At 42.3% G+C, this 23,542-nt stretch overlaps 1 protein-coding gene across 2 annotated transcripts in view; it reads left to right on the top strand.

Annotated features, from left to right (window-relative positions):
- Nucleotides 1-16,074, top strand: part of UPF2 (UPF2 regulator of nonsense mediated mRNA decay) — a 54,064-nt gene extending 37,990 nt beyond the window's left edge. Inside the window, exons 20-22 of one of the 2 annotated variants that reach the window (XM_063153724.1) lie at nucleotides 4,582-4,723; nucleotides 8,310-8,430; nucleotides 14,863-16,074. In XM_063153724.1, coding sequence (XP_063009794.1) covers nucleotides 4,582-4,723; nucleotides 8,310-8,430; nucleotides 14,863-14,872 — 273 coding nt within the window. In that variant the 3' untranslated portion in view covers nucleotides 14,873-16,074. Of the gene's footprint in view, nucleotides 1-4,581; nucleotides 4,724-8,309; nucleotides 8,435-14,862 lie in introns of those variants that run through there. The other variant, XM_063153723.1, reaches the window with a different exon arrangement.
- The last annotated feature ends 7,468 nt before the right edge of the window (nucleotides 16,075-23,542 follow it).

Genomic DNA, 23,542 nt, shown 5'->3' with positions numbered 1-23,542 from the left:
ATTTCAAAAAAAAGTAACACAGAATTTTTTATTTCTTCTTTCATTTCTCAAAATCAAATACAGACAGTTTCATTTTGACACATGGAAAGTACCATATATAATTTCTTGGAATTCTAGGTTGTTAATAGAAATGATGTAGAAAAATTCTGTGGTCAGATTATACCATTACTATTTACATTTGATGATTCCACCAGTAGGTCAGTGGTATGTCATGCATGTATTTTAGATACAGTTGTGGAAGATGAAGAGATGTGGTTGGTGAACTGCCACTGAACATTGAAAGGACTAGAAAGAAAAAGAAATATTCCAGAATCTTTAAGATTCTACAGCTTTTCCTGAAAACATTTTCAGCTTTAAATGAAGATATATGATCATTGCTAAGTTCCATTTCCTAAGTAACTGCCACTTGGCTGAATTTATTCAACTTGCAAAAAGAAAAAAAGTCATTATCCCTGAAGACACTGTTAGGAGACTATTCCAGAATGCATGGAGTGAATCTCTTGGAGAAACTTAAAGGAAAATCAGGTTGATAAAACAAACTAACTCCTTGCTTCATGCAGCTAAGCTGTATGTTAGTCTTGGCTCTTCTCTCCAGTGTATGTTTGAATTTTCTTAGCTCAGCAAATGCACAGTACACAAATCTGTACCTAACACATTCCACATGGATTTCTTGTCATGGTTTAGGGCTTTTAAAGAAATCTTTTCATTTTGGCTGTATAATTTGATGAAAATAAATTACTCTGAATTTATATGGAAAGCATACCTAAGAAATTGTTTCATGCCATCTATCTGAGCATTTCAAGTGTTTGGATCCATGTCATTGCTTGGTTTTTACATTTGTTACCTAAATTTATACACCCCAATGCTGTTGGGGTGTATAAACCTGGAGTAGGCTCCTTCTCTCCATTCATATGAAACACATTTCAAAAATCCATGTAGGAAGTGGTTGTTCTGTTTTGCTGGAACTTCAGTGTGGTATAGAAAGTTCTACAAAAGCTCTGAGTGGGACATTTTTAACTGTGGTCATTGGTCTGACAAGGGCTTTAAAAGAACTCCATTTTTAAAAAAAATGTTGTTTAGCTTTTTCAGGATAATTTACCAGGAGTATCTGTAGTTACAAGGGTTTTTGAATCTTCATATTCCATTTAAAGGGGAAAGTATTGCAGAAATGTAACTTATAAAGAAAGCAGAACTTGTTCAGGAGTTTTCCCTGCTCCTCCCCCAATATTTGGTTTTTGGAGTAGGCTCTTCCTGCCAAAACTCCTCTCAGTGTTTCTAGAAATGTAGAAAACAGTTGCTTTATAGACTACTTCAGCTCTTGAATTAATGAAAGGCTTCTTTGTCCATAGTTCTGTATTCAGGAAAAAAATGTGTTTTAGTACAGAGTTTTAATAGAAAAATAAGCAGGAAAAAGAGGTGGAGTTGAAAAGAAAATAATTATTTCTTCTTACGATGCTTTATTTTAAATCTGCATAAGCAGAATGTGCAGTGAGTTTTAAAGTGATTCACTGTTAAGTTATAGCTGTAAACTTTCAGATTTTTAAAACAGTTAAAAGAAGTTTACAGCAACCTAGGAAGCTGTAAGTAACTTCATCTGCACAGCCACCAGAGTGATAAATGACATCAGCCTACTTGTTTGCTCTGCTGGTAATGATTTCAGTCTCTGTGTTCTTTGTCAGTGGTGCTCCTGAAACAAGAAATGTTAATAAAATGGAATGTGCTGTGCTTCCTTCCCAAGGGTAACATTGGTAGTGGAGTCCCACTGCCAAATACTCAGTTGACATGTCAGTGTCCACCCAGATTTTAGTGCAGCAATGACAAGTAGTTTTTTTAAAGTAATACAAGAGCAACTGATTGGTATTTACCAGCTGCATAAATCCAAATTAATGGTCATTGCAGGCTGATAGTGACAAGACACCATATTTTTTCCTCAAAACACTTTATTTTAGCCTCAAAACTTTGAAAATCCACCCAGATTTTAGTGCAGCATTGACAAGTAGACTTTTGGAAGTAATACAAGAGCAACTGATTGGTATTTACCAGCTGCATAAATCCAAATTAATGGTCATTGCAGGCTGATAGTGACAAGACATCATATTTTATCCTCAAAACTTAGAAAACTAGTAGCAGTAGAACCTAACATGGTTATTTGAAATTAAGATGATGGCATTGTGATTTATCCATGGTCCATGACAGAGCAAGGGGAAATAAAGTTGGGATCATAAGGGATCAGAGCTGAGCTGTATCTAATATAATTTGGTGTTTCTGAATCAGAAGTTTTATGCCAGGTAGGTATGAACTGAAATGAGATACAGACAGTAAAAAGAAAGTCAAGAAATTTGGTTACTGCCTAAGACAAAAGATTACCTTCCCTTTGAAAGATTTTTAGCAAGGCTTCATAAAAGAAGGATAATATCCATGGAATGGTCAAATCTCTCCCTGAATGTGAAATTTTTTATATCATTTATATCTTCATGTCTTTATCTCATGGCATTTTTATAAAATTTGTGGTCTAGTCTTCTAAATAATGATTTTTTTTATTCAGTTTGACATGCTTTAGAGAGAAATCCTCCATCCTGCCCCCATCTCACAGATTTGAGAAGAGTTTTTTTGATACACCTTTTCACTATTTGCAAATAGGAAATGTTTCAGTTGTTCAGTAATCATCATATCCTGTAGTAATTGTCATCAGTGACTTGATTTCAGGTGGCAGCTGATTGCCTTGAGATAGTGACTCAGTGGTGTTTTGTTAATTGCCAGGCTGTTGTTTTTCTGGATCTGTTTCTCTCATTTTCACCCTTCTATAGTTCAGTTTCCTTTTTCTACTTTAAGCATCCTGTCTGAAAACACCAATCCCATTTAGCTGATAAATCTATAGAACAGAGAACTTATAAAGGCCACATTAAAATGGATGAGGAGCTTAATGGTGAAGCTGAGGAATGATTTTTATCATGAAATGCTGCTAATGGATTAGTTATTTGTGTAGTTTACCTGAAGTTCAGTTGATGATATCTGGGAACCTGCACAGCCTGCTCAGCAATAAGTAACCAGAGCTTACTCTGCTCTTGGAATTTCAACTTCCATTTTTGTTCCTCTGCACACCTTAATAACAAGCTCATATTTATGTTCAATATAATATGCTATTACCCTCATCCCAACCCCCAAAAAATCTCATCTAAATACATCTTGTAGTTGGTAGGGTTTAGGGATTTACTGTACCCAAGTTTTTCTCAGATCTTTACAAGAGTCTGTCTGTACTGTTTCAAAGGCAGTTTATTTTCCAGTGCTTCATCTGAGTCTTCTCACACTCATCACTGCTGCCAGTGGGGCTTTGCTCTCTGAGATACCTTGAGACTCTTTAGTGATTATTGCATTAAATACCAACCCCAGGTGGTGAGGATTTTGCTTTTACTCTAAATCTTCTCAGCAGAGGTTTTGATAATTTCTCTCTCTGCAGCTTTTGACAGTGTAACAGAAAAGAACACTTAGGAATTTACTTCTGTTTCTTTGGGAGTAGATCTCCCATGAGGAGTAACAAGGAGCAGGATTCAGAGTAGTTCATGGAATATTGAGAGTGATTGTCCTTAAATGCATTATCCTTCTTATGGCATAGAAATAATTATTTCTAATGGACATGGAGTTGAAGGAGGAAGAGAGGTTGTTCTAAATGTTTGCAAACTTTAGCATTAAGGATTTTCTTAGAACTGTTGTTTCAGTTGTGGATAAGATTAAGAATTATTTCTCTGTTCTGGAACAATTGTAAAAAAATAGATATCTAGAAGTAACAAATTGGATTTTCTGGGGAGAAAGAGATCACCTTCCCTACACCTTCCTGAGAATATCAGCTGGATTTCCAGAGAGAGGGCACTTCTGTGGGAGTGCCAAGCTTACCTGGTGTGCCTTATGGCAAATCAGATAATGGGTTTAAATCAGAATGTGTGGTGGGCACATTTGGGTATGGGGGAGGAGGAAAAGTTTAATCTGACACCATGATTGTCTCTAGACTAAGAAGAAGCACTGGGAAGCCAGAGTTATTCTTAAAAAGAAATGTACTGGCCAGAGAATTCCAGGGAATGTGTGAAATGCTTGAAGTGTTTTTCCTCTGTTATCACAAGGGGTAGTAGTAGATATTCTGCTCAGGGGGCTTCATCTCTTTGAAGGAAGAGACTGAGGAGGGAGATGCAGCTTTCTGGACAAGCTGTGGTGCTTTTAGCTCAAGACCAGGGCAATTCCCTGTGGGCAAATCAGCTGTTATGAAAACAAGAAATAAAGCATATGGCTGTGCCTTCCTAGGGAAAGACAGTCAGGTTTTGTTCACGTGAATACTGTGTGTTATAGGTTTTGAACTCAGCCTTTTTTGTGTGTTCTGTGTCTTTAGCAGCTCTTGCATTTTCTTATGCTCCTTAATGTGAAATGGAGGTTCAAAACAAACCAACAACACACTTCACAGTAGGAACTTCTGTAGAAGGTACCTCATTGAAATAACCTAGAAATAACCATAGCATTTATCTATTTTGGATTGTTTTGTATTGGTTGGGTTTTTTTCTCTGATGGCACTTAAAAACTTCTTTTCATTTGCAGTTTAAGATCCTAAATGTACCAATGTCTTCCCAACTTGCTGCAAACCATTGGAACCAGCAGCAAGCAGAACAGGAGGAGAGAATGAGGATGAAAAAGCTCACTTTGGATATCAATGAACGGCAGGAACAAGAGGACTATCAGGGTAAGAAAATCACCAAGGACTGAGTTTTTATTCTCAGGAGAACCTTTGTGGATCTGCAGAAAGCATTATTTGTGATGATTAGCAGCTGAAGCTCTAATTATTGATTTGCAGTCCTTATGGAAAACCTGTATTTTAGTTTTAGTCATTTATTGTTTCCTCCCTGGTCGTTACACTTGAAGAAGTTTTTGTAGCTGTTCCATGAAAAGGAATTTTCAAGTGGGTCTCAAATTTCAGCATTTTCATTATTCTGGGAAAGGGGAAGAACTGAGCTTGTCCTTTAAAATTAAGGTAATTTAAAATCAATGTGATGTTTACTGCAAGGCAGTTGAGTTGGATACAAGATGAATTCTGTGCAATTTAAGCTCTGCTTATAAACTATTAATAGTTGTTCTGGATATCAGTAATATTTAGACCCCTTAGTCTTGCAAGTCCCGAGGTAATCTTCACCAGAGAACTATAAAATGTTACCTCAGCTTCAGTTTGTAAAGGTTCTAGGAGACCTCAAATCTGGAGCATAAGCATATATTAACAAAGTGAGGGTTTTTTACAGATTACATGATTAATTTATGTATTGAAGACAGGCAAATCAGGCACTTTGGAACCTGGGCAGATGGAAGCAAACAGTTCATACAGCAGATCCTACAGTCCCCAGACAGGTGCACCTCATGTGTTTAGTTGTTGGGTGGTTTGTTTTGGGTTGTGCTTTTCCTCAGATTCCACTTCCCTCTGCTTACTCAGATAGTAAACAAAGCCAGACCAATAAAGCTGATGTCTTATGTTACTGTTTCCATTTAACATCTCAGAAGTTTTTGCTCTGCTTCTTTTTGTAAAGGTGTTGTAGTCTGGTGGTAATCACAGTGTGAGTAGTTAATTAGCAGGAAATCTCATTTAAGGCATTTAGTGAAAGGTCATTGTTCATCAAGAAGTGGGAAATTAAAGCAGTTTTAATTTTAAAACACTATGGAATCCAGTACTTCTTGCAGAATTTCTATAGTACCAGAACTAAACTTGTAATTGTAGAAAGGAGTATCTTCCAGAGAGAATGTTTGCAGAGCTCTGAAGTGGTAACACAATATATTCTTAGTGTAAAACATGGTAATTAGCAGAAACTTTCCTGAGACACTCTGCTCTTACAAAGCCCACTTGTGAGAAAGGTGGAGAGAGACTCTAGAATTAGACATTTTAGTGCTTCTCTCAGACTTGTTCTGAGTTTTTCCTCATTAGATACTTCTAATACTTGTACTGGTCAAGGCATTTGGGTTTTATACTGTTGTATGACTTTGTTGATATCTAAAATGAACCTGTTTAACCCCATTGGGACTTTACTGTGAGCAATTGTGCTTTATATCCAAAAAAGGATCACATTGATTTATTTCTCTTGGACAAAATCAGAAAACTGATATGAATTTATAACTGGAAATAGGCTTTTTAAAATTTTTCTCATAGGTTTTTGTTTAGTTGCTGTGTATAAAACAGTATAGGAAGGAAGTCAACACAGAAGCAAAAGGTTTTTCCATAATTGGCATCCCTTTTTAAAACAGCTGTTGATGCATCTTAACCTGAGTAATATACAGAGTAAGACCAAACTAAAAAGGACCTTTCAATGAGGCTAAATTAAACAGGCCAAATTACATTCACCTTTGGAACAATATTTTATTTAGATTTTTGCAGTTGATTGTTACTTCTGAAGAGTCATCCTGTCTGTGACAAGTTGGTACCTACTCATTGAATGAAAGTGTTGGGTTTAAATTTCTGTTTGCAGCTTTGAAGTTACTGAGGGAGAAAGAATTCTCAATTTCTGGAAGGATGCCTCAGGGTTGTCCCAACGTTTGCACATGTACTTGTTGTGCTTTTCATCTGCACAGGGTAGCTCACAGATGGAAATTCACCAATGTACTTCAAAGTAGTATCTGATAAAGATTTAATGTTTCAGCAAGGCTTAGTATATTACAAAGATTTTTTAATTTAAAGAGCTATTAGGAACTTGGGTGGTTCTCTAATTTAGACTGGTACTTTTCTGTGCAGATTATTTTATTTCTTCACTAGAAAACCAAAGAGGTTTGGTGATGTGCCTTCAGCCTAGAAAACACACTGTGCTCCCCTGCCATCTCTGCCTTCTGTTACATTCTCCAGTTCTGAACTTCCCAGTCCCATATTTCCTTTCCCCTGCTGTAGCAGGCAGAGGGGGCAGATGTGCATGTGCTTGTTCATTCAGTGCTTGCTGCTCCCACCTGCCTGGCAGGGCTCCCTCATTGCTTTTCCTGCTGAGTCTCTCCTTGCCCCCAGGGCTCTCTGCTGGCACACAGGGCTGGGGGGAAGGTGATGTTCCATGCTCACAAACATGGGCTGTCAGGGTGCTGAATTCAGTGGACACAACATGCATACAGGGCTGTACTGACACACTGACTGCTGGCACAGAGGTTGAATCAGTCACAGTTTCCCAGCTTCCCCAAGACTGCCTGGGTAACTTCACTGAATGTTCCACCTGCATTCTGTAAATGCTGAGGGAGCCTCATCAGTCTCTAGTTCAGCCCCACTGAGAGCCCTGTGTGTGCAGCAGGTGATGGGTGTGTGTCCCAATGAGATTACCAGAGATTGGAGAACCAGACAGAGTTCAAACATAATCTGTTTAACAGCTTATTCCACTTTTCCCCTTCATTTATCCCATCTGTCTGTTTGCTGAGTAATGTAGATCCCTGCTCAGGTGGACTGTAGGTGGAATACTTTCCATTAGATTTATTAACAGATTGGCAAAGGTTACCTCCTGTGATGTATCTGTAATTATACTGGCTAATTAATAAGCATTAACTTAGCCTGGTAAAGAAACAATTTTTTATCATTAAAAAATGAAATAAAATTTTAGATATTAAGTTTTACCAAATGGCAAAATACAATACTACCCTTTAAAATGCCCATAAATTGGCTGTCCAGGGCTAAACTAGGCAGTGTGAGCTTCACTTCTGCACTTTTCTTTTTTGTTCCCACTGATGATAAAGTGAAAAACTCCTCCCGTGGGACAGCTGGTGCAATGTAGGTCAGCTGAGTCACCTTCTTCAGGTGCCTGACTTCCCTGGAAAATGATCCAATTATGCCAAGCTTAGACTTCAATACCTGACTGGCAATGCCTAATTTTAGGACAGGTTTCTTGCTGAGTCTTTAATTGGCAGCAGCATTGTCCAGTTGTTGCTATTCCAGGCAGGTTTAATCTGGAGGCCACTCGTGCTGCTGTGGGTCTTTGTTCCTGATCATTGATGAAGAAAGTGGTGCCTGATGTGTTCAGAAAGAAAAGGTTGCAGGTCTTTTTGCAGGTCTTTTCTTGAGCATCTGTGATGAAAACCATTGCTGGCAGTTCCCTCTGCAGGAACACCTGGAAATGCCAGTTCATATTGTGGGGTAGCTTGGGTTTATCAAAGCTGTGCATACAACTTGTAACTTTTTGTAATTAACTTATTGAGTGTTAACTCTACAGCAGAGTGTAAGTGTAAATGGCAGTGAGATGTGCATGTGTAAATTCCTATGTAAAAATGAATCATAGAAAATGTATTGAACTTTCTTCTATTTCCTTTCCTTGTGCCTGAAATCCCAGAAATGTTGCAGTCTCTGGCACAGCGTCCAGCTCCAGCAAATACCAATCGTGAGCGGCGGCCTCGGTACCAGCATCCGAAGGGAGCACCTAATGCAGATCTAATCTTTAAAACCGGTGGGAGGTAGGACAATCTTCCCTTAAATGTGGTAATTCTGGTTCTAGGCAAGTCATTATCTTCATAATTGAATGAGATAATGGTCTCTGTAGTGAGTGCTTGGGCAGTCGGTTCCATTCTAAAGCATTCTCTTAAAATGCCAAGCAATGTTTTGTGTTTCTGACACAGTGTCTGTACCTCTGTGACATTTGGAAGCCAAAAGATTATTTAGCAGTTGTGAAATGGCTGCTGGAATCTGAGCCTCTATTTGTAGGGCAAAAGATGCATGTCTGCTTTCTCCATGAGAGGGAGAGAGGATTGGTTTTTTTAGTATTTGTAGAAATTCTTATGCTCTTTCTGTGGGCTGATTTTGACACCTATTCCTCTGATGCCCTGAATGGAAAGTAAATATAGTAAAAGTGGGGAAGACTGAGCAGAATTTTCAATTTATGGCTATTAATCTGTTATCTTCAAGAGCTTGCCAAAACCAGCATTAACATGAAAAGAGTCATTCCTGATTGCTTAGTAGTTGTTCTGAGGCTTTAGTGTGTGTCTTTTCTCACTCAGGGGAAGCTGGCAAATGAACATTAAATTAGCCCTGCAGCACACATTTGAATAGACAGAGTTTTGGTGAAATGCAGACTTGCTTTCAAGTTTCTGTTTTCTTTGCAAGTTCATTTGGAAGGTGGATTGATAGGAGCAACAGCTGGGAAGAGACATTTTACCTTCTGATGTCTTTGTAAACTGCAAATAAGTTAATGTAATGTACTATTTCTGTGTTCCAGTAGCATTTCCAGCCTCTTCATGGTACATATTTATGATCATTTGATAATGTCCTGGTGATCATTCACTCCATTGAGACCTCATACAGACACTGCTTGTACAAAAAAACAATTAAAAAAAAATGCAGTTTAAAAGAAATATTTTTTTTAATGAACCAGATGAAACTCACTAAAATGAGCAGTGCTTTCCATTTAGCTTTTTCATATCACTGTGACCTAATGCTGTTGTAGGAATACAAAGTGTTCAGGTACACTGAATTGCCACAATATTTGCAGGTGTTTCATTAACAGCTGCAGCATTCTGCTCTTTCAGGCATGAGCTGCCTGCTGCAGTTATTCTTTAAATACAGCAGCCAGACCAGTACATGTGATATCTGTACATTTCATTTAAATTATTTTCTTTAGAAAACTTTGTATATTGTGACGTTGTAGGGACAACATAATTTAGGACTCGACTCAAGTAGGTCAGATGTTATCCTGCAAACAGTTTGAGTGGTGTTTGCTTATTCAAGTGCCATGCACTTGCAGTTCTGATGTAGTTTTCTATTATGGAGTTTCCTCTTTGTTCCTTTTAATCATAAGCTGCTTGGAACAGAGAGCAGGAAGTTTGTTTGAGCAGGTATATTTTATTTGTTGAGCAGGTATATTTTATTTGTTGAGCAGGTATATTTTATTTGTTGAGCAGGTTTATTTTATTTGTTGAGCAGGTTCATTTTATCTGTTCGTACTGCAGTGCTCTGCCTGGCAGTCATGCATCAGTTGAGCCATCTCAGCCTGCATAAGGAACTGGTACTTTTCCTAACTCCATTTATTTCTGGGAGACTGTGGGTCCACCAATGGCTTCCCACTGGCACAGGTTGTTGCCTACATTCTTAGAGCCTCTGATTTGTAGGATATATTGAAAATTGTCTTCTGACCTTAAATGTTGCACTGCATTCTCACACAGACCCCCTTATGCTTTGTTAAAAAGTTACCCTGTAAATTCTGGGGGTACTGGAGGGTCTCCCTGAGCAGATAGGAACTGAGATGTAGATTTTAATATCTGTGTAGAGAAGGTTTCACATTCCTGCCTGGTGGAACCAATGGTGTAACACAGATGTTGTCACTTCCATGAGGACATTCTGTTGTGTTGTTGCTGGTTCTTTGTACATGAACCAAACTGAAATGTTATTTTCTTGCAAAATCACTCAGTCTTACTGGCAGTAATAATTTGCTGCTTTCTTTAAGGTATGCAACTTATTATTTTAAAATTCTTGAGGTTAAGGATAATCTAAGCAAATAAATCTGGTTGATTGCACTGTAATGTACAGTGTGACAGGTTCTGATAGCTGAGGTAGGAATGAGGCCTTTCTTGCATTTCAGGCAGTGCTGAGAGTAGAAAAATTGATTTGTTGTTTTTACCTTTGCTTTTGTGTTGTAGGACATGCCCTAAGCACTGTGTTTCAAACACTTTTTAGGAAGTTAAATCCAAATGTACCTATTGTAGCAGTTCATTTCAGAGATTAATGAAGGGAGCATTGGGTTCTTCCATGGTTTTGGCCTCAAACACCTGGATCTCACTAAGCAATTTGCCCTCTATATGTTTTTTAAAAAAAGATAAATCTTCTGCAGTTTTTACTTTTTCTCCTCTGTTAATGTCCTTGTTCTGTACTAAAGTAAATGCAGTGAGATTTGCAAGCTTTGTCACATTTATTATTATTTAACATGTGCAAAATGCTGGATCAAAAATTGGAGTTTTTTTCTGTTTGTTTGGAATTGCCTGCTTGTATTGCCTCAGGTTTTGAGACCTGCTGGTGCTGTAGGGAGGAGATTCTTTCTGGAACTTGTACATTTAAGGCTGGCTGGTCTTAAAGATAATTTACTGTGACTCCATGAAAAGTAGAGTTCCTTGATTTGCTTCAGCAGCACTAGGAAGAAAACAATTTTCTCTCTTGCCTCTGGTTCTGTAGCATTTGTGTGGTGAGAGAGGCCTTTGGCTTTAAGGCTATTAAATTACTATCTTCAAGAAACACAAAATTTACTAAAGTAATTTTTTTTGGTGATGGGATTATCATAAAAATTGACTGGTACCATTAGGAACAGCTTCCTAAAATATAAAGTGTTTTCCTTTGTTTAAGAGGATTGAAATCCATTAAATGGCTTGGTTTTAAAAGTGAAATGAAAATAACCACATTATATAAAATAATTTTAAAAACATTGATTACCAAGAAAGTCAAATTTCTCCCTGTAATTCTTCTGTTGAGAAGCAGGGCCTTACCAAGGATTTTATCTTGTTAAACTTCTCCTTATTAAAAGAAGTAGCTTCAAAATTTGTTGCTGTTTTCAAAACATAGTATAGGGCCTGCCTGTGTCCAAAGCTCCCCTAGGGATGCAGGTACAGGCTGGCAAACCAAATCATATTCAAGTTAAATGGTGATCTCAGGTCTCCTGTTTACATCTGACTCTTATTTCTCTTTAACCCATTTAATAAAGAAAAATGAAGCATTACAGTAATAACAGGATGCTGGGATTTTATTAGCTAAATATTCTCATCATAAAGAATATTGCATTAATGCTGAAAAATCAGAGTTTGGATAATAAGGAGAAATGTGAATTTAACATGATTTCCTGTTTCAGCTGCTGGAGCAACACAATTCATACATCACCTGTCATGAACTTGGTGCATTGACAGTTCTGCTTTATGAAGCTTTGAATTCTCTTATTACTGAGATAAGCCTTTCAAAAACAGCCAAGAAATTCCAACCCCCAAATTTTCAGCTGTTTCATGGGATGGAAGCAAAGGGAGGAATATGGAAGGGAGGCTCCAAATCCTGCAGCTCCTTCTGGACTGCACTGGAGCTGAGCAGAAAAGAACAGCAAAGCCTCAGGTGCCTGCCTTGGCAGGATGGTGAATGCTGAGCTCTACAAGCAGGGTGAGAGTCTAACCCAGACCCCTGATCACAGTTCAGTTCAGAGGGAATGGAAGGCAAAATTGTATTTATAAGCCATGCTCAGTTAGAAAGACTCCTGTGTTTGAAAAGGTTCTTTCAATATAAATAATAACAACAGGTACCTACCAAAAATCCCTGCAGCTCCAAAAACTTTCCAACCCACTGTACACACTGACTTTGATTTCACTTTGTCAGAGCATTTTATTTTTGATGTATAGATAAGAATATAAAATAACTCACAGAAGTTAATATTCTCTTAGTTAAGGGAGTCCAGCTTGTGTGGTTTATTTGACTTTTGATGTTCACAGTATGGAATGTGATAAGGCAGATGTGAAAGGTTTTTAATGGGCACCTTGGTGTTTTCTGTTTCTTGTTTGTGGTTTTGGGTGATTAGGGGAGAGAGAACAAAGAGCATGGAAGCTGAGATTAGTTGAGAAAAGCAAAGCAGAGTGAACTGGGAGAGGAGTTGTCTGGAGCTGGAAGTTTGTGAGGAGATTTGTGAAGAAATGCAGCACTGCAGAAATGCAGTGTTGTGGATTGGAGGACATGAGGGGATTAGGGATAAGTGTGAAATCCAACTTCAGAGGTCTCACATGTCAAGAAATAGAGAGATTTTGGTGATCTTGTGATGTCAGCACATGCAGAAAGGAGCTGGTTATTGATACTCTGCTGGGCACTGCTCAGTTTAAGCTGTGAAGTTGTCCTGCTGAGTGAGCTCTCCCAGCTTCACCTGTGCCATGGCTCTGTGGTTATTCCATAGCCTGTGGTGTGATTTTCTGGGTGTTTTCCTGGCTGCCAGCTTTGTGCCCCAGCCCTGGTTTGTGGCAGAGGTTCTGTGTGTTTCCTGTCACAGCAGGCACTGAGAAGCTGACTGTGAATTTCATACAAACTAACCATGTGGCAGTGGCAGGAAGGGACTGTGGGAAGACACTGCCAAGAACTGATTCCTTTTACACACAGAGCTCAAGATGGTTTTAATTACATCTGTGTGCTGAGTTTGGCCTTGCCATATACAGGTTTGCATCAAGTTTACTGGCTTGGACACAAATGTGAAATACCTGGATTGGGAAAAACTCCTGCTGCTATTTTTGGCACAGCACATTGCTGTGATCCCCTGACACAGGATCTGCCACCAGCAGATGTGCACTGGTGGCTGCAGTAGAATTATTTTTCTAAGAGGAGATGGAGAGTTAAAAGCATGATCCTGCAATTCAGTGATGTCTGCCCTCAGCTGTGACCTTCTGCAAGGGAGATGTCAGTCTACTAAATAAATAAAAATCAAAGTTCTTTTCTACTGAAAGCACACAGCCAGTGTTCTGATGCTGAGTGTGCCACAAAGAATTGGGATATTACATTATGTAACACTCACAGGTGGTTAAAACCAAATAATAAAAGCAGTGCTGCAGTGAGGTCTAATGATGCACCAGCTCAGGACTTCCTGGCAAAACAACACAGCATTTTTATATAAACAAATACTGGATAATAGAACAAAGCAATGCATACAAATCCAGAATTAGTGTGAAAGCTTCATCTGGTGCAAGAGGTGCAGAAGTTGCTATGTCCAGATTACATATCTGTAGCATTTTTCTTGCAAGATCTTCAGTAAAAGCCAGGTTTAGATCAAATGACTGTTGAACAAACACTGGAAGATTATGCACTGCTGTAAAGAAACATGAACTGTTGTGCTTGCATGGTAAAAAAATCTCCATGTATAGCCCTGGAACTTTCTTGGAATTGTAAATGTTGAAGTTTTATTTTGATGTCTATTATTAATTTTAATTTGCAGCCTAAAATCAGCTAAAAGGAGCCCAGATGCAGTAACTGCATTGTGCTGAAGTCAGTGACACTGGGGTGGCCTTTACTGCTGCATTGCCTGGTCTTGTTGAATCCCCTGCCTACAAACTGCTGTCATTCTTCAATGTCATTCTGCTATTTGCATGTTCTTAAGAGAATTAAATGTGACTTTTGGTCACATTTTGGGATGTGTTTCTTGAACAAGGGACGGTGGAAGATTTAAATGCACCAATTGACTCTAAGAAAGGTTCTAACCAATTGTTTGCCTCTAGAAAGCCATTTGTAACATTTCTGCAGAACTTCTAAGCATTAAGAAACTGCACAGAAAGATGAAAACTATTCACAATAACTTTTTTTTCAGCAGATTCACAACTGTGCTTCAGTAGTTCAGCATCTCATCTGTGATGATAAGGTGCACATGAGAAACAGCTCACTTTTCATAGTTTGGGAAGGTTTATTAAACCTTATCAAAAATACAACAGAAGACTGAATAGAGAAAAAAGGGAGCAAAGGATTTTCCTTGCCATGTGCTCGGCCCCTTCACAATGGAATTTTTCCTTTTTTAACCCTTTAACCCCTCCCAAAGTTCTGTCCATCAACCCCTTCTTCTCTGTCCAGGGGTGGAGATCTCTTCCTCAAACCCTGATTGGAGGTCAGGTGTTCCATAGTGACAAGCCTGGTGACCCCCATGTGAGGGGTACAACATAACTATAAATCTGTAAAACTTTTCTTAACCTGTATCCATGACATTTGTCTGTTAATTGTGAGAGTCAATCATTGCATTACTCACCTATCACATGCAGATTATCCCCCTGCTTTTGTCTGGTGAAATGGTTGTGCAGAAAAGAGCAATATGTGACTTTGAGGGTAAAAAAGAATCAGCATGAGTGGCAGCTGCTGTTGGGGCCCCTCAGATGAGGCTGATGTGGTTCCTGTCTGTGCTCTTCCCTCAGGAGACGTTGATCCAGCCGCCAGTGTCATTTCATTAGGTCCTGTATCTCTGGTGTTGTGGAGTCCTCCAGCGATGAAACGAGAGCAGTGGACACATCTCAGCATGTCAGCCTAGAGCGTTCAGAACCGAAACCTGGGACAGGCTGGGGCCGTGGGGCACGAAGAGCAGCCTCCCCTCTCCCCCCCCACCCCTCCAAAAAAAGCTTTTTGTTACGGGAACCGCCTCGAGGGTTCATTCTTCTCACAGGAGCAGAAGGAACGAGCGTGATGGGGAACTTGACCTGCGAGCAGCTGGGCGGAGCAGCCGGAGTTGGGCCGCTGGCACTGCCAGGGGAGAGGCCTCTGGCAGCTCAGCCTGCAGGGAAATAAAGCTCTGAACTCGCCACAGTTACCTTGTCTCCCACTCGAGCACTTGGTGTGTTGGAAGGATGTTCTTTGGGGGCTGCAGATCTGCGGTACAAACACATAGAGCGAACAGCAAAACGCGGAAGAAAACCCTGCCGAGTAGGATAACTTCTCAAACACTCCTCAGCCAGAATGTTCTTGGTTAAGGAAGAGCCTTTTGCTGCCAGATGTGCCAGAAAGGGGGTGGGGAGGGGTGCAAAACTGAAGAGCCAAGGAGGTAAAAATGTCTGTTAAGGTTTAAAATAGAAAGTGAAGTTGATGAACACGGGGTGTTGACTCGTACTGCTTGGATCAGCCTGACACCAGCCTAAGGACAGGGATATAGTTGAGCCCATTGTATGTATCATTGAAAACCAAAACGTGCCAGTCAGCATAACAGGAGGATGTCAAGGAGTGGATCCAAATATTTTGTTGATCTTCATGGGTTGATAAGCCTCTGTGTCTATTGAAACAAACAAAAAGTTAAAAAAAAAAAGATTTAAGTCTGGAAACAAGTAGAATTTTTATTTTTTTCTAAGTAGAAATGAGGTTTCTTGGTCTGTTTCTGACAATCTGTTATTTATTAGCGTAGGGTTTTGTTTGCTTTCAGGTAGAGGTAGTTCATTGAGTTCAAGAGCCCATCTGTATGTTACTAATTCTTTTTTCTAGCTCTTTTAAAATCCTTTTTACCACTGGTTTTGGTTTCTGCATGTAGGAAGAGAGACTTGTAAAATTGTAACATTTCATACAGAAATGCCGCCCGATCTTCACCAGCTTCAGAAATCTGACCTTTGCCAATGCTGCAATAAAGTGTTGTAATTTAGAGTCAGTGTCTGCCTCTTGACATCCACTTTGTTCTTTGGAAATGATGTTTTGAAGGGTTTGTGATGTATTCTGGGCTGTGGTTTGGACAGGAATTCCAGGTCTTTGATTTTAGTCTCATGTCATTTTTTCATATAGTTTTCTTTCCACATGAAATTCATGGAAATGTTCATTAATCAGGTTTGTAACTCTGAGCTCCTCCAGGAACATCTCCTACACCAGCATGACCATATCCCCTGTCAGTCTCCACTTCCTCAAAAACAATGCCTACCAATTCCTAATAGCAAATTAAGCATCTAATTGTGCTTCAGACTAGGGTCGGCTTCCTTTTCTCAGCATCTTGCTTAGTTTCAAAAGCATTTAATTTATCCAGATTAGGTAACTGCATAAAAATAAAATATTAGCTCTGTTTTATATGTATCAGTCCAATGCCTTGGATGGCATTGGGATCAATGGAAATGTTTTTATACAATTATTTACTAAAGATAGTTTAGGGTTAGCTGGGGATTTTCCTGACTTCAGACTGAAATTGAAAACCAGTTCAGTGACACCTTCTGAAGTTTAATTTTAAAATTAATTATTCTAGTGTTGTGCCAAGTAAGAACCTCAAAGATCATTGTGAGTGAAATAATCAGGGTTGAATGTACAGGGAGAAACCTTTCAGCAGGGCCTGTTGCAGTAGGACAAGGAGTGATTGTTGTAAACTAAAAGAGGGTTGACCTAAATTAGATATAAGAAAGAAAATTCTTACAGTGAAGATGATGAGACACTGGCACAGATTTCCCAGAGAGGTGGTGGATCCATCCCTGGAAACAGGCAAGATTTCAACCTGATGTGTTTGAAGCTCTCCCTGCTCATGAACTGGGTGACTTTTAGAAGTCCCTTCCCTTCCAACCCAAAGCATTCCACGGTACACAGAAAATCCCCAGTTTGCATCCCCTTTATTCTCAGCTTCCCCTGTGCTGCCACCAGATCTCCTGCTGTGGCTGGAGATGAGCAGGGTGCTGGTCCTGCTCTGGCACAGCAGTTTCACCACCTGATCCCCAGGCAGTTCTTGCTGCAGGGATTGCATGGCTCCCTCTCATGTCTTCAGAAAACTTTGCCTTCCTTTAGAGGGTGTTTGGTTAAAATTGTTGGGTGAGCAGCCTGGGATTGATGCAGAATGGGGAATTTTGTTTTGCCTCTGTTTTGATCAGTGTCTGTCACCTATGAATATTGCTGCTTTACCCAGATTATGGGTAAAGATAAGATGTTTATTTGAATTACTGAAATTATGTTGAATGTCATTGCTTCTCTTTCCCTGCAGTGCAGTGACCCACAGGTGTGTCTGGGCACTGGGGAAGTCCCCCCAAATCCAGCCAGTGGCACTGTTGGATGTTCCCTGGGAGCCTTTCCCACAGGATGCTGTTGAAGGTGCCCTTGCAAAGAGCATTTCTGAGCAGTGCTCCCAACCCTGCAAGCAAGGGGTTAAGTCTGGGAGAACATGTGTAGATGAAGGAGAATCTGTCTCATGGCTTTGATTGCATAAAGATTTCTGTTATCTTATCATTCTGTGGAAGGAATTTGGGTGAAAGTCAGGCCCTGGCATTGGAGTTGTCTTCACTGATGTGAGGCTCCTTGAGCTGGCAGACAAAGTGTGCTGTGCAAAGGTTTGTACAAAGTGTGCTTTTGTTTGTGTAGGTTTGTACTCACCAATTGTGCCTCAGTTTTTGATGTTAGCTTCTCTTCCCACATCTCTCAAAGCTCCAGCCAGGAACTTGGGGGAATGAAATCCTTCCTGTCATGGGGGACAGGTTAGTGACCACCTGAGGAACCTGAATGTGTTCACATGACCTGGCAGGGTCTGGGCCAGCCCAGGCTCCTGTGAGGGCTCTGAGCAGCCTGGCCAGGTGGAAGGGAGTGGAACTGGATGAGCTTTGAGGTCCCTTCCAGCCCAAACCATTCCATGATTTATGGAGCATCACTTGGAAGCCTGTTGGAGCTGAGGTGCTGTGTTGGCCCTTGCTCTAGGATGGAGCCAGGGTGTCTGGGAAGCTCTGAAATTGGAATTTGACCCAGAGGCAGCACCTTGAACTCCAACTGATGGTATGGGGCATCTTTCTCTACCCACAATGATATAATGTGATAAAAAAAGCTATAAATCTTTTTTCATGAATTGCTGAGTTTGCAGACTTGCTGTAATCTCAACTCCCCAGGCCTTCAGCATAAGAAAGCTCTTGGGCTGTTTCTGTTTTGTAGATACAAATATAAAGCACATCTGTGCACGTGTGCCACGGCACACACAATTCTATGTAAATTCAGGCTTAGAAAACCTCCTCTGTTGTGGAGTCTGCCTGCTTTCCTTGAGCTCTCAGCATTTTTCCTTTGGCTGTTCCAGCAGGGCAGTCACTGTGCTTGGCAGGGCAGCAGGATGGGCTGTGAGGAGCTCAGGCACTGTGTATCCTCACCAGGCTCAGGGGAGGTTTCCAAAATCAGTCCATCCATGATGATGCCACGAGCCAGCTGTCACCCCCTGATAAATACATCCATTTATCCCCCATTTTTTCCTTTCTTTGAGCTTTTCCTCAGCCATGCACTCTTGTGCCCTGTGGGAAGTGCTCCTCTGAGGTGACACTTTGCTGTCTCTTCTCAGAGGTCCACTATAAATAGGGTTTTTTCCAGCTACTCCTAAGGAAATCCCAGTCTACTGGGAACAGGAAACTATTTGAGCAGGAATCAAACAAATGAGCAAATGTCAAAATATTTACTTGCATTGTTTGAACTATAAACTTTGCTTTTAAGTTATTATTGTTGGGGTGTGATTGTGCCCTTAAAACACTTTGTGTTTATGATCCCTGTTAGAAGAGCAAACAGTGTTCTGCAAAAAGCCTCTCTCCCTCCCTCCCTCCCTCCTTCCTTCCCTCTGTTACCTGGATCCAGGCAAATAAAAAAATGCTTGGGACACTTAAAAAGGAGGAAGACATTTAGCTATTGCTAATGTTTATTTGTTCTTTGACATTTACCTGCAGGAAGAAAGTTTCTGTTGTGCAGGGGATAAAGTGGAGTGATGTTTGCTGCTCAGAACGAGTCAGGCAGCAGCCCAAGAGCTTGAAAACTTTGCTGTATTTACCCCTTAACTGTTTTGGGGGTGGTATTTTTTTCAATATTTAAATTATTTACACTGTATATATTATATACATATGCACAGACATCTGTCTGCTCATGGTGAACTAAAGATCAGAAACTCTGCTGGGAAGCAAGACTTGGATGTGTCAGTGAGGCTTGGAGAAGCCACCTGGAGGGAGCTTTGGGCTTTGCTGTGTTATTCCCAAATGGAATTGCCACAAGTTGCTGGGAGTTTTCTCCTGGGGTGGTGGAAGTGAAGATCAGCAAGGCAGGAGAGGGAGCTCAGAGGCAGCTTTGGCTGTTGTTGTCTCTGCTCTGAGCAGCTTTTCCAGTGGTGATGGGAGCTTTCCTGGAGGAAGACACAGCTTCAGTCCCCTCCTCTCTGGGACTCCAGCTGAGCTGTTGCCAGCAGACACCATTCCTCACCCCTCCTGGGGCAGGATTCCTTTTCCAGGAGGAAGATGGACACAGCAGCAGGACTTACACAGCCTAACCCTCCCTTTGCTACTGATTTGCACAAAAGGGGTAAATAAACCAAGTTTATTATTCCCAACTCCCACACCCATGAAAACCAGGGGTTTATTACTGGCTGTGATTCTTAGCTAATATAAAATCAGAGCAGATTTTGGTCCTCACTCTTGCTGCAGGGTGACAAACTGCAGAGAAAATCTCTGCTCTCAGCACAGGTTTGTTACAGGATGCACCAGGAATTGCACACAGTGCCCATTTCCTGGCCTTGAGCTCACTGGAAAACTCATGCCATAAATAAAAATTAAACCTGATCAGGCACACTAAAATCCATTTAGGAGGCAGGAAATGTTCCACAGTAATGAAGTTTGTGTTGTGAAGCCCGAAGACCCTGTGGATCCTCTGCTCTTGTGCAGGGCTGGATATTGGAAATAGAAATGTGCTGACAACTGTTTCCTAATAGAAGAATGAAGAAGGAGTCTCCCCTCCTGCCACACCAGCTTTAGGGACACTGTTTTCCTTCTGGTGTCATTCCACCCTCTGAGCATCAGCACAATGGGTGACTTATCTTCATTAATCAGAGTATGAACAGCTCCTGGCACATGAGTCTGAGCTTCCAGGCTGCTGCATTTTCCCCTGGGCTGCCAAGGGAGTGCTACCAAAGGGGCAGGTGTGGTGGTGGGAGAGGAAGGGTGATTCAGGATTACTCCATAAGCCTGGAAAACCAAAGGTCTGGCTCATCTCTGCTCTTTTTCCTTGGTTTCATGTCACTGCCCTTGTTTCCCAGCTGGAAAATGCAGCCCTTGCCCTTCCTTGTGGGAATGGATAAGCACGCAGATAACAGATAAAGAAGTTACACCATATTCTGATGCTGACAACAACAGAATCTCAGGGAGTTACGAATTTCCTTTGAAATTATGGGAAAAAACCCATCAGGAACATTTGAGGGTGAAGCTGACCTCCCCAGCCCTGTGAGGAAATGAGCAATCCTGTGCTAACAGAGAGCTCTGAACCAGGCAGGGAAGGGACTCGCACGGCAGCCCCGGCCAGCAGTGAGAGGGGACACAGTGACAGCTGCACCAGTGGGCTGTGCCCAGAGGGGCTGGGGCTCCAGGCTCTGTCTGTGCTGGGGCTCCAGGCTCTGTCTGTGCTGGGGCTCCAGGCTCTGTGCTGGGGCTCCAGGCTCTGTGCTGGGGCTCTGGGCTCTGTCTGTGCTGGGGCTCCAGGCTCTGTCTGTGCTGGGCATCCAGGGCTCTGTGCTGGGGCTCCAGGCTCTGTCTGTGCTGGGGCTCCAGGGCTCTGTCTGTGCTGGGGCTCAGGGCTCTGTGCTGGGGCTCCAGGCTCTGTCTGTGCTGGGGCTCCAGGCTCTCTCTGTGCTGGGGCTCCAGGCTCTGTGCTGGGCATCCAGGGCTCTGTGCTGGGGCTCTGGGCTCTGTGCTGGGGCTCCAGGCTCTCTCTGTGCTGGGGCTCCAGGCTCTGTGCTGGGGCTCCAGGCTCTGGGAGGATGCTCACAGCTGCTGCCACAGCTGCACTGAGCTCCTGAACCCCTCCTGGGCTGAACAAGGACATGGGACCTCCCCAGGCTCAGTGCATTACTGGGAGAGCAGGGATGTGGTTCTGGGCATCACCTCAGGAGGAGAAATGTGATGTTCAGCAGCCACCACTGAAGCAGTCATGCCCAGCTCTGACTGGTGTCTGGGTGAAACTTCCCCTGGCTGCCCCAGCCCTGTGCCCAGATGCTTTTCCAGGAACTCCTTCCATTTGCAAAGCAGGAAAGGGAGAGGAAGGAGGGATGTGCTGCTGGATTCACTGCTCAGTGGGATGAAAGGCACTGCTGAGCTGCACTTCCAGGTGCCTCTGAGCTCCACAGGGGCTGAGAGCAAACAGAGCAGGAGGACTCTGCAGTGGGTGAGGTGAGAGAGCCCCTCCCTTGTGCACAGTGCAGGGTCCATGCTCAGGTGGCTGCTGGGGCACGGGACAGGGGCTGAGCTGGGCCAGGTTGGAGGGGGACAGGGTGACACTGCTGTGTGTGGGACCTTGGACAAACCTGGGGCAGCAGCTCAGCAGAGGCCCTGCCTGGCTGTAGCACAGGCTCTGGGAACTGGAGCTGCTCCCTGACTCAGTGGTCAAGCAAAGGATTTTATGTATTTTCTTTTAAAGTCAAACCTTCAACATAGTTTGTTTTTGTGGTTTTGGGGTTTTTTGTTTTGGTGGTTTTGTTTGTTTGTTTGTTTGTTTTAACAATGGGGAAAAATTCCCCCAAACCCCAAAAAACTTTGAAACTTTGCCCTTCAGGTGAGGATACTGGAGCAGCTGCATTTCTTTATGATTCAGAGACACCCCTCTGAGAAGAAAATAATGGTCCTGGGTAAGAGTGCCTCAGCAGCTTTGGGAACCACTCAGAATAAGTTTGTGGTTCCTGGGGCTCTGTGAAACATTTATTAAAGCTCAGGGGCAGGTGCAAAGACCCATGAACAAAGGGGAAAATGAAGCTGAGTCGCTCCCTCAAGCCTGCCAGCTGGTTTATCTACCACTCCTTGTGCCTGCTCAGTTAAATCCCAAAGTTACTGAAGCCTCTCCTGGTGTTCTTTTTTTGGCCAGTTGGAAGCAGCAGCAGGTAATTATGGCCCAGTGGAAAATAATCTTTCCTGGCAGCTCCCTTGAGGTAAGAACACATCTGAACATTTGGTGATGTAGTCAGGGATGCACTGAGGACTTTTCAGAGAAGGCATTTCCTCATCTGGGAGGAGTCCCCTAACATGGGAAGAGAAGCCCCGTTCTGGGGAAGAAGAAAAACCAAATAAAAACAAAACACACAAGACAAGGGTGTGTTCCCTTGGAAGGTTTGGCTCCATCCAGTCTAAGGACCCTCCTTGCTGCAGAGGAAAAGATATTTATAGTTTGGAAATCAGCATTGGGATGAAGACTTGTCTGCTTTGCCTCTATGGGATGCAGGAATTGTCTGAAAGCAAGAGCAGGTGGAGGAGGGCTGATGAATTAAAGCCTCCTCTCACTGAAAAGGTTGAGAGGCAACATGGAAGGCAAAGGAGTTCAGGAAGGCTGGATGTGCTTCCAAGAAGGAAATTTTAAAGGCACAGGAGCAGATGATGCCAGATGGTGAAAAAAGTGCCAGCAAGGAAGGAGAGCAGCCTGGCTGAACAGGAGCTTTGGCTGGAACTCAGGGGAAAAGGAGCAGGTAACTCAGAAGGAATCCAAGGGTATCAGGGTAATGCAGGGCTAAAGCTTAACTGGAATTTTATTTGGCTACTGCTGTAAAAGCCAAAAAAAAAAGTTTCTATAAATACATCAGCAACAACAGGATGGCTGAGAAGGATGCAGGAGGAAGCACAGTGACAAAGGATGAGGAGAAGGCTGAGGCACTTCCTGCCCTCTCTGCCTCAGTGAATAATGGCAAGGCCAGTTCTCTGGGTTCACAGCTCCTGAGACAGGGATGGGGAGCAGAAAGGAGTGGAAATGCTCAGTGAGCTGCTACAGCACTTGGACACACAGCAGTCCATGGGGCAGGGGGGATCCAGCAGCCACTGTTGCTGTGGGAGCCAGTGAAGGCTCCCCAGGCCCCCTTCCATCATCCTCCACACCCCAGTCCTGGCAAGGTCTGGGCTGTAAATTGGCAGATGTGACACCCCTCCACAAGGAGAGCTAGAAGCAAAATCCATGGGAGTAGAGGCTGGAGAGCCTGGCCTCAGTGCCAGGGCAGGTCACAGGGCAGGTGCCACTACCCAGCACATGCAGGACAGCCACGGGCTCAGCCCAGCCTGCAGGGCCTCGTGAAGGGCAGGGGCTGCCTGAGCCCCCTGAGCTCCTGTGCCCACCCGGGGATCAGGGCAAGGCTGTGGCTCCCTGCACCCCAGCAAAGCCTTGGCCACCCTCTCCCACAGCCCT

This window comes from Melospiza melodia, chromosome 4, assembly GCF_035770615.1.
Source record: "Melospiza melodia melodia isolate bMelMel2 chromosome 4, bMelMel2.pri, whole genome shotgun sequence".
Taxonomy (NCBI): Eukaryota; Metazoa; Chordata; class Aves; order Passeriformes; family Passerellidae; genus Melospiza; species Melospiza melodia.
The sequence above is the reverse complement of the archived record's forward strand: the minus strand, read 5'-3'. Positions and strand labels throughout refer to the sequence as shown.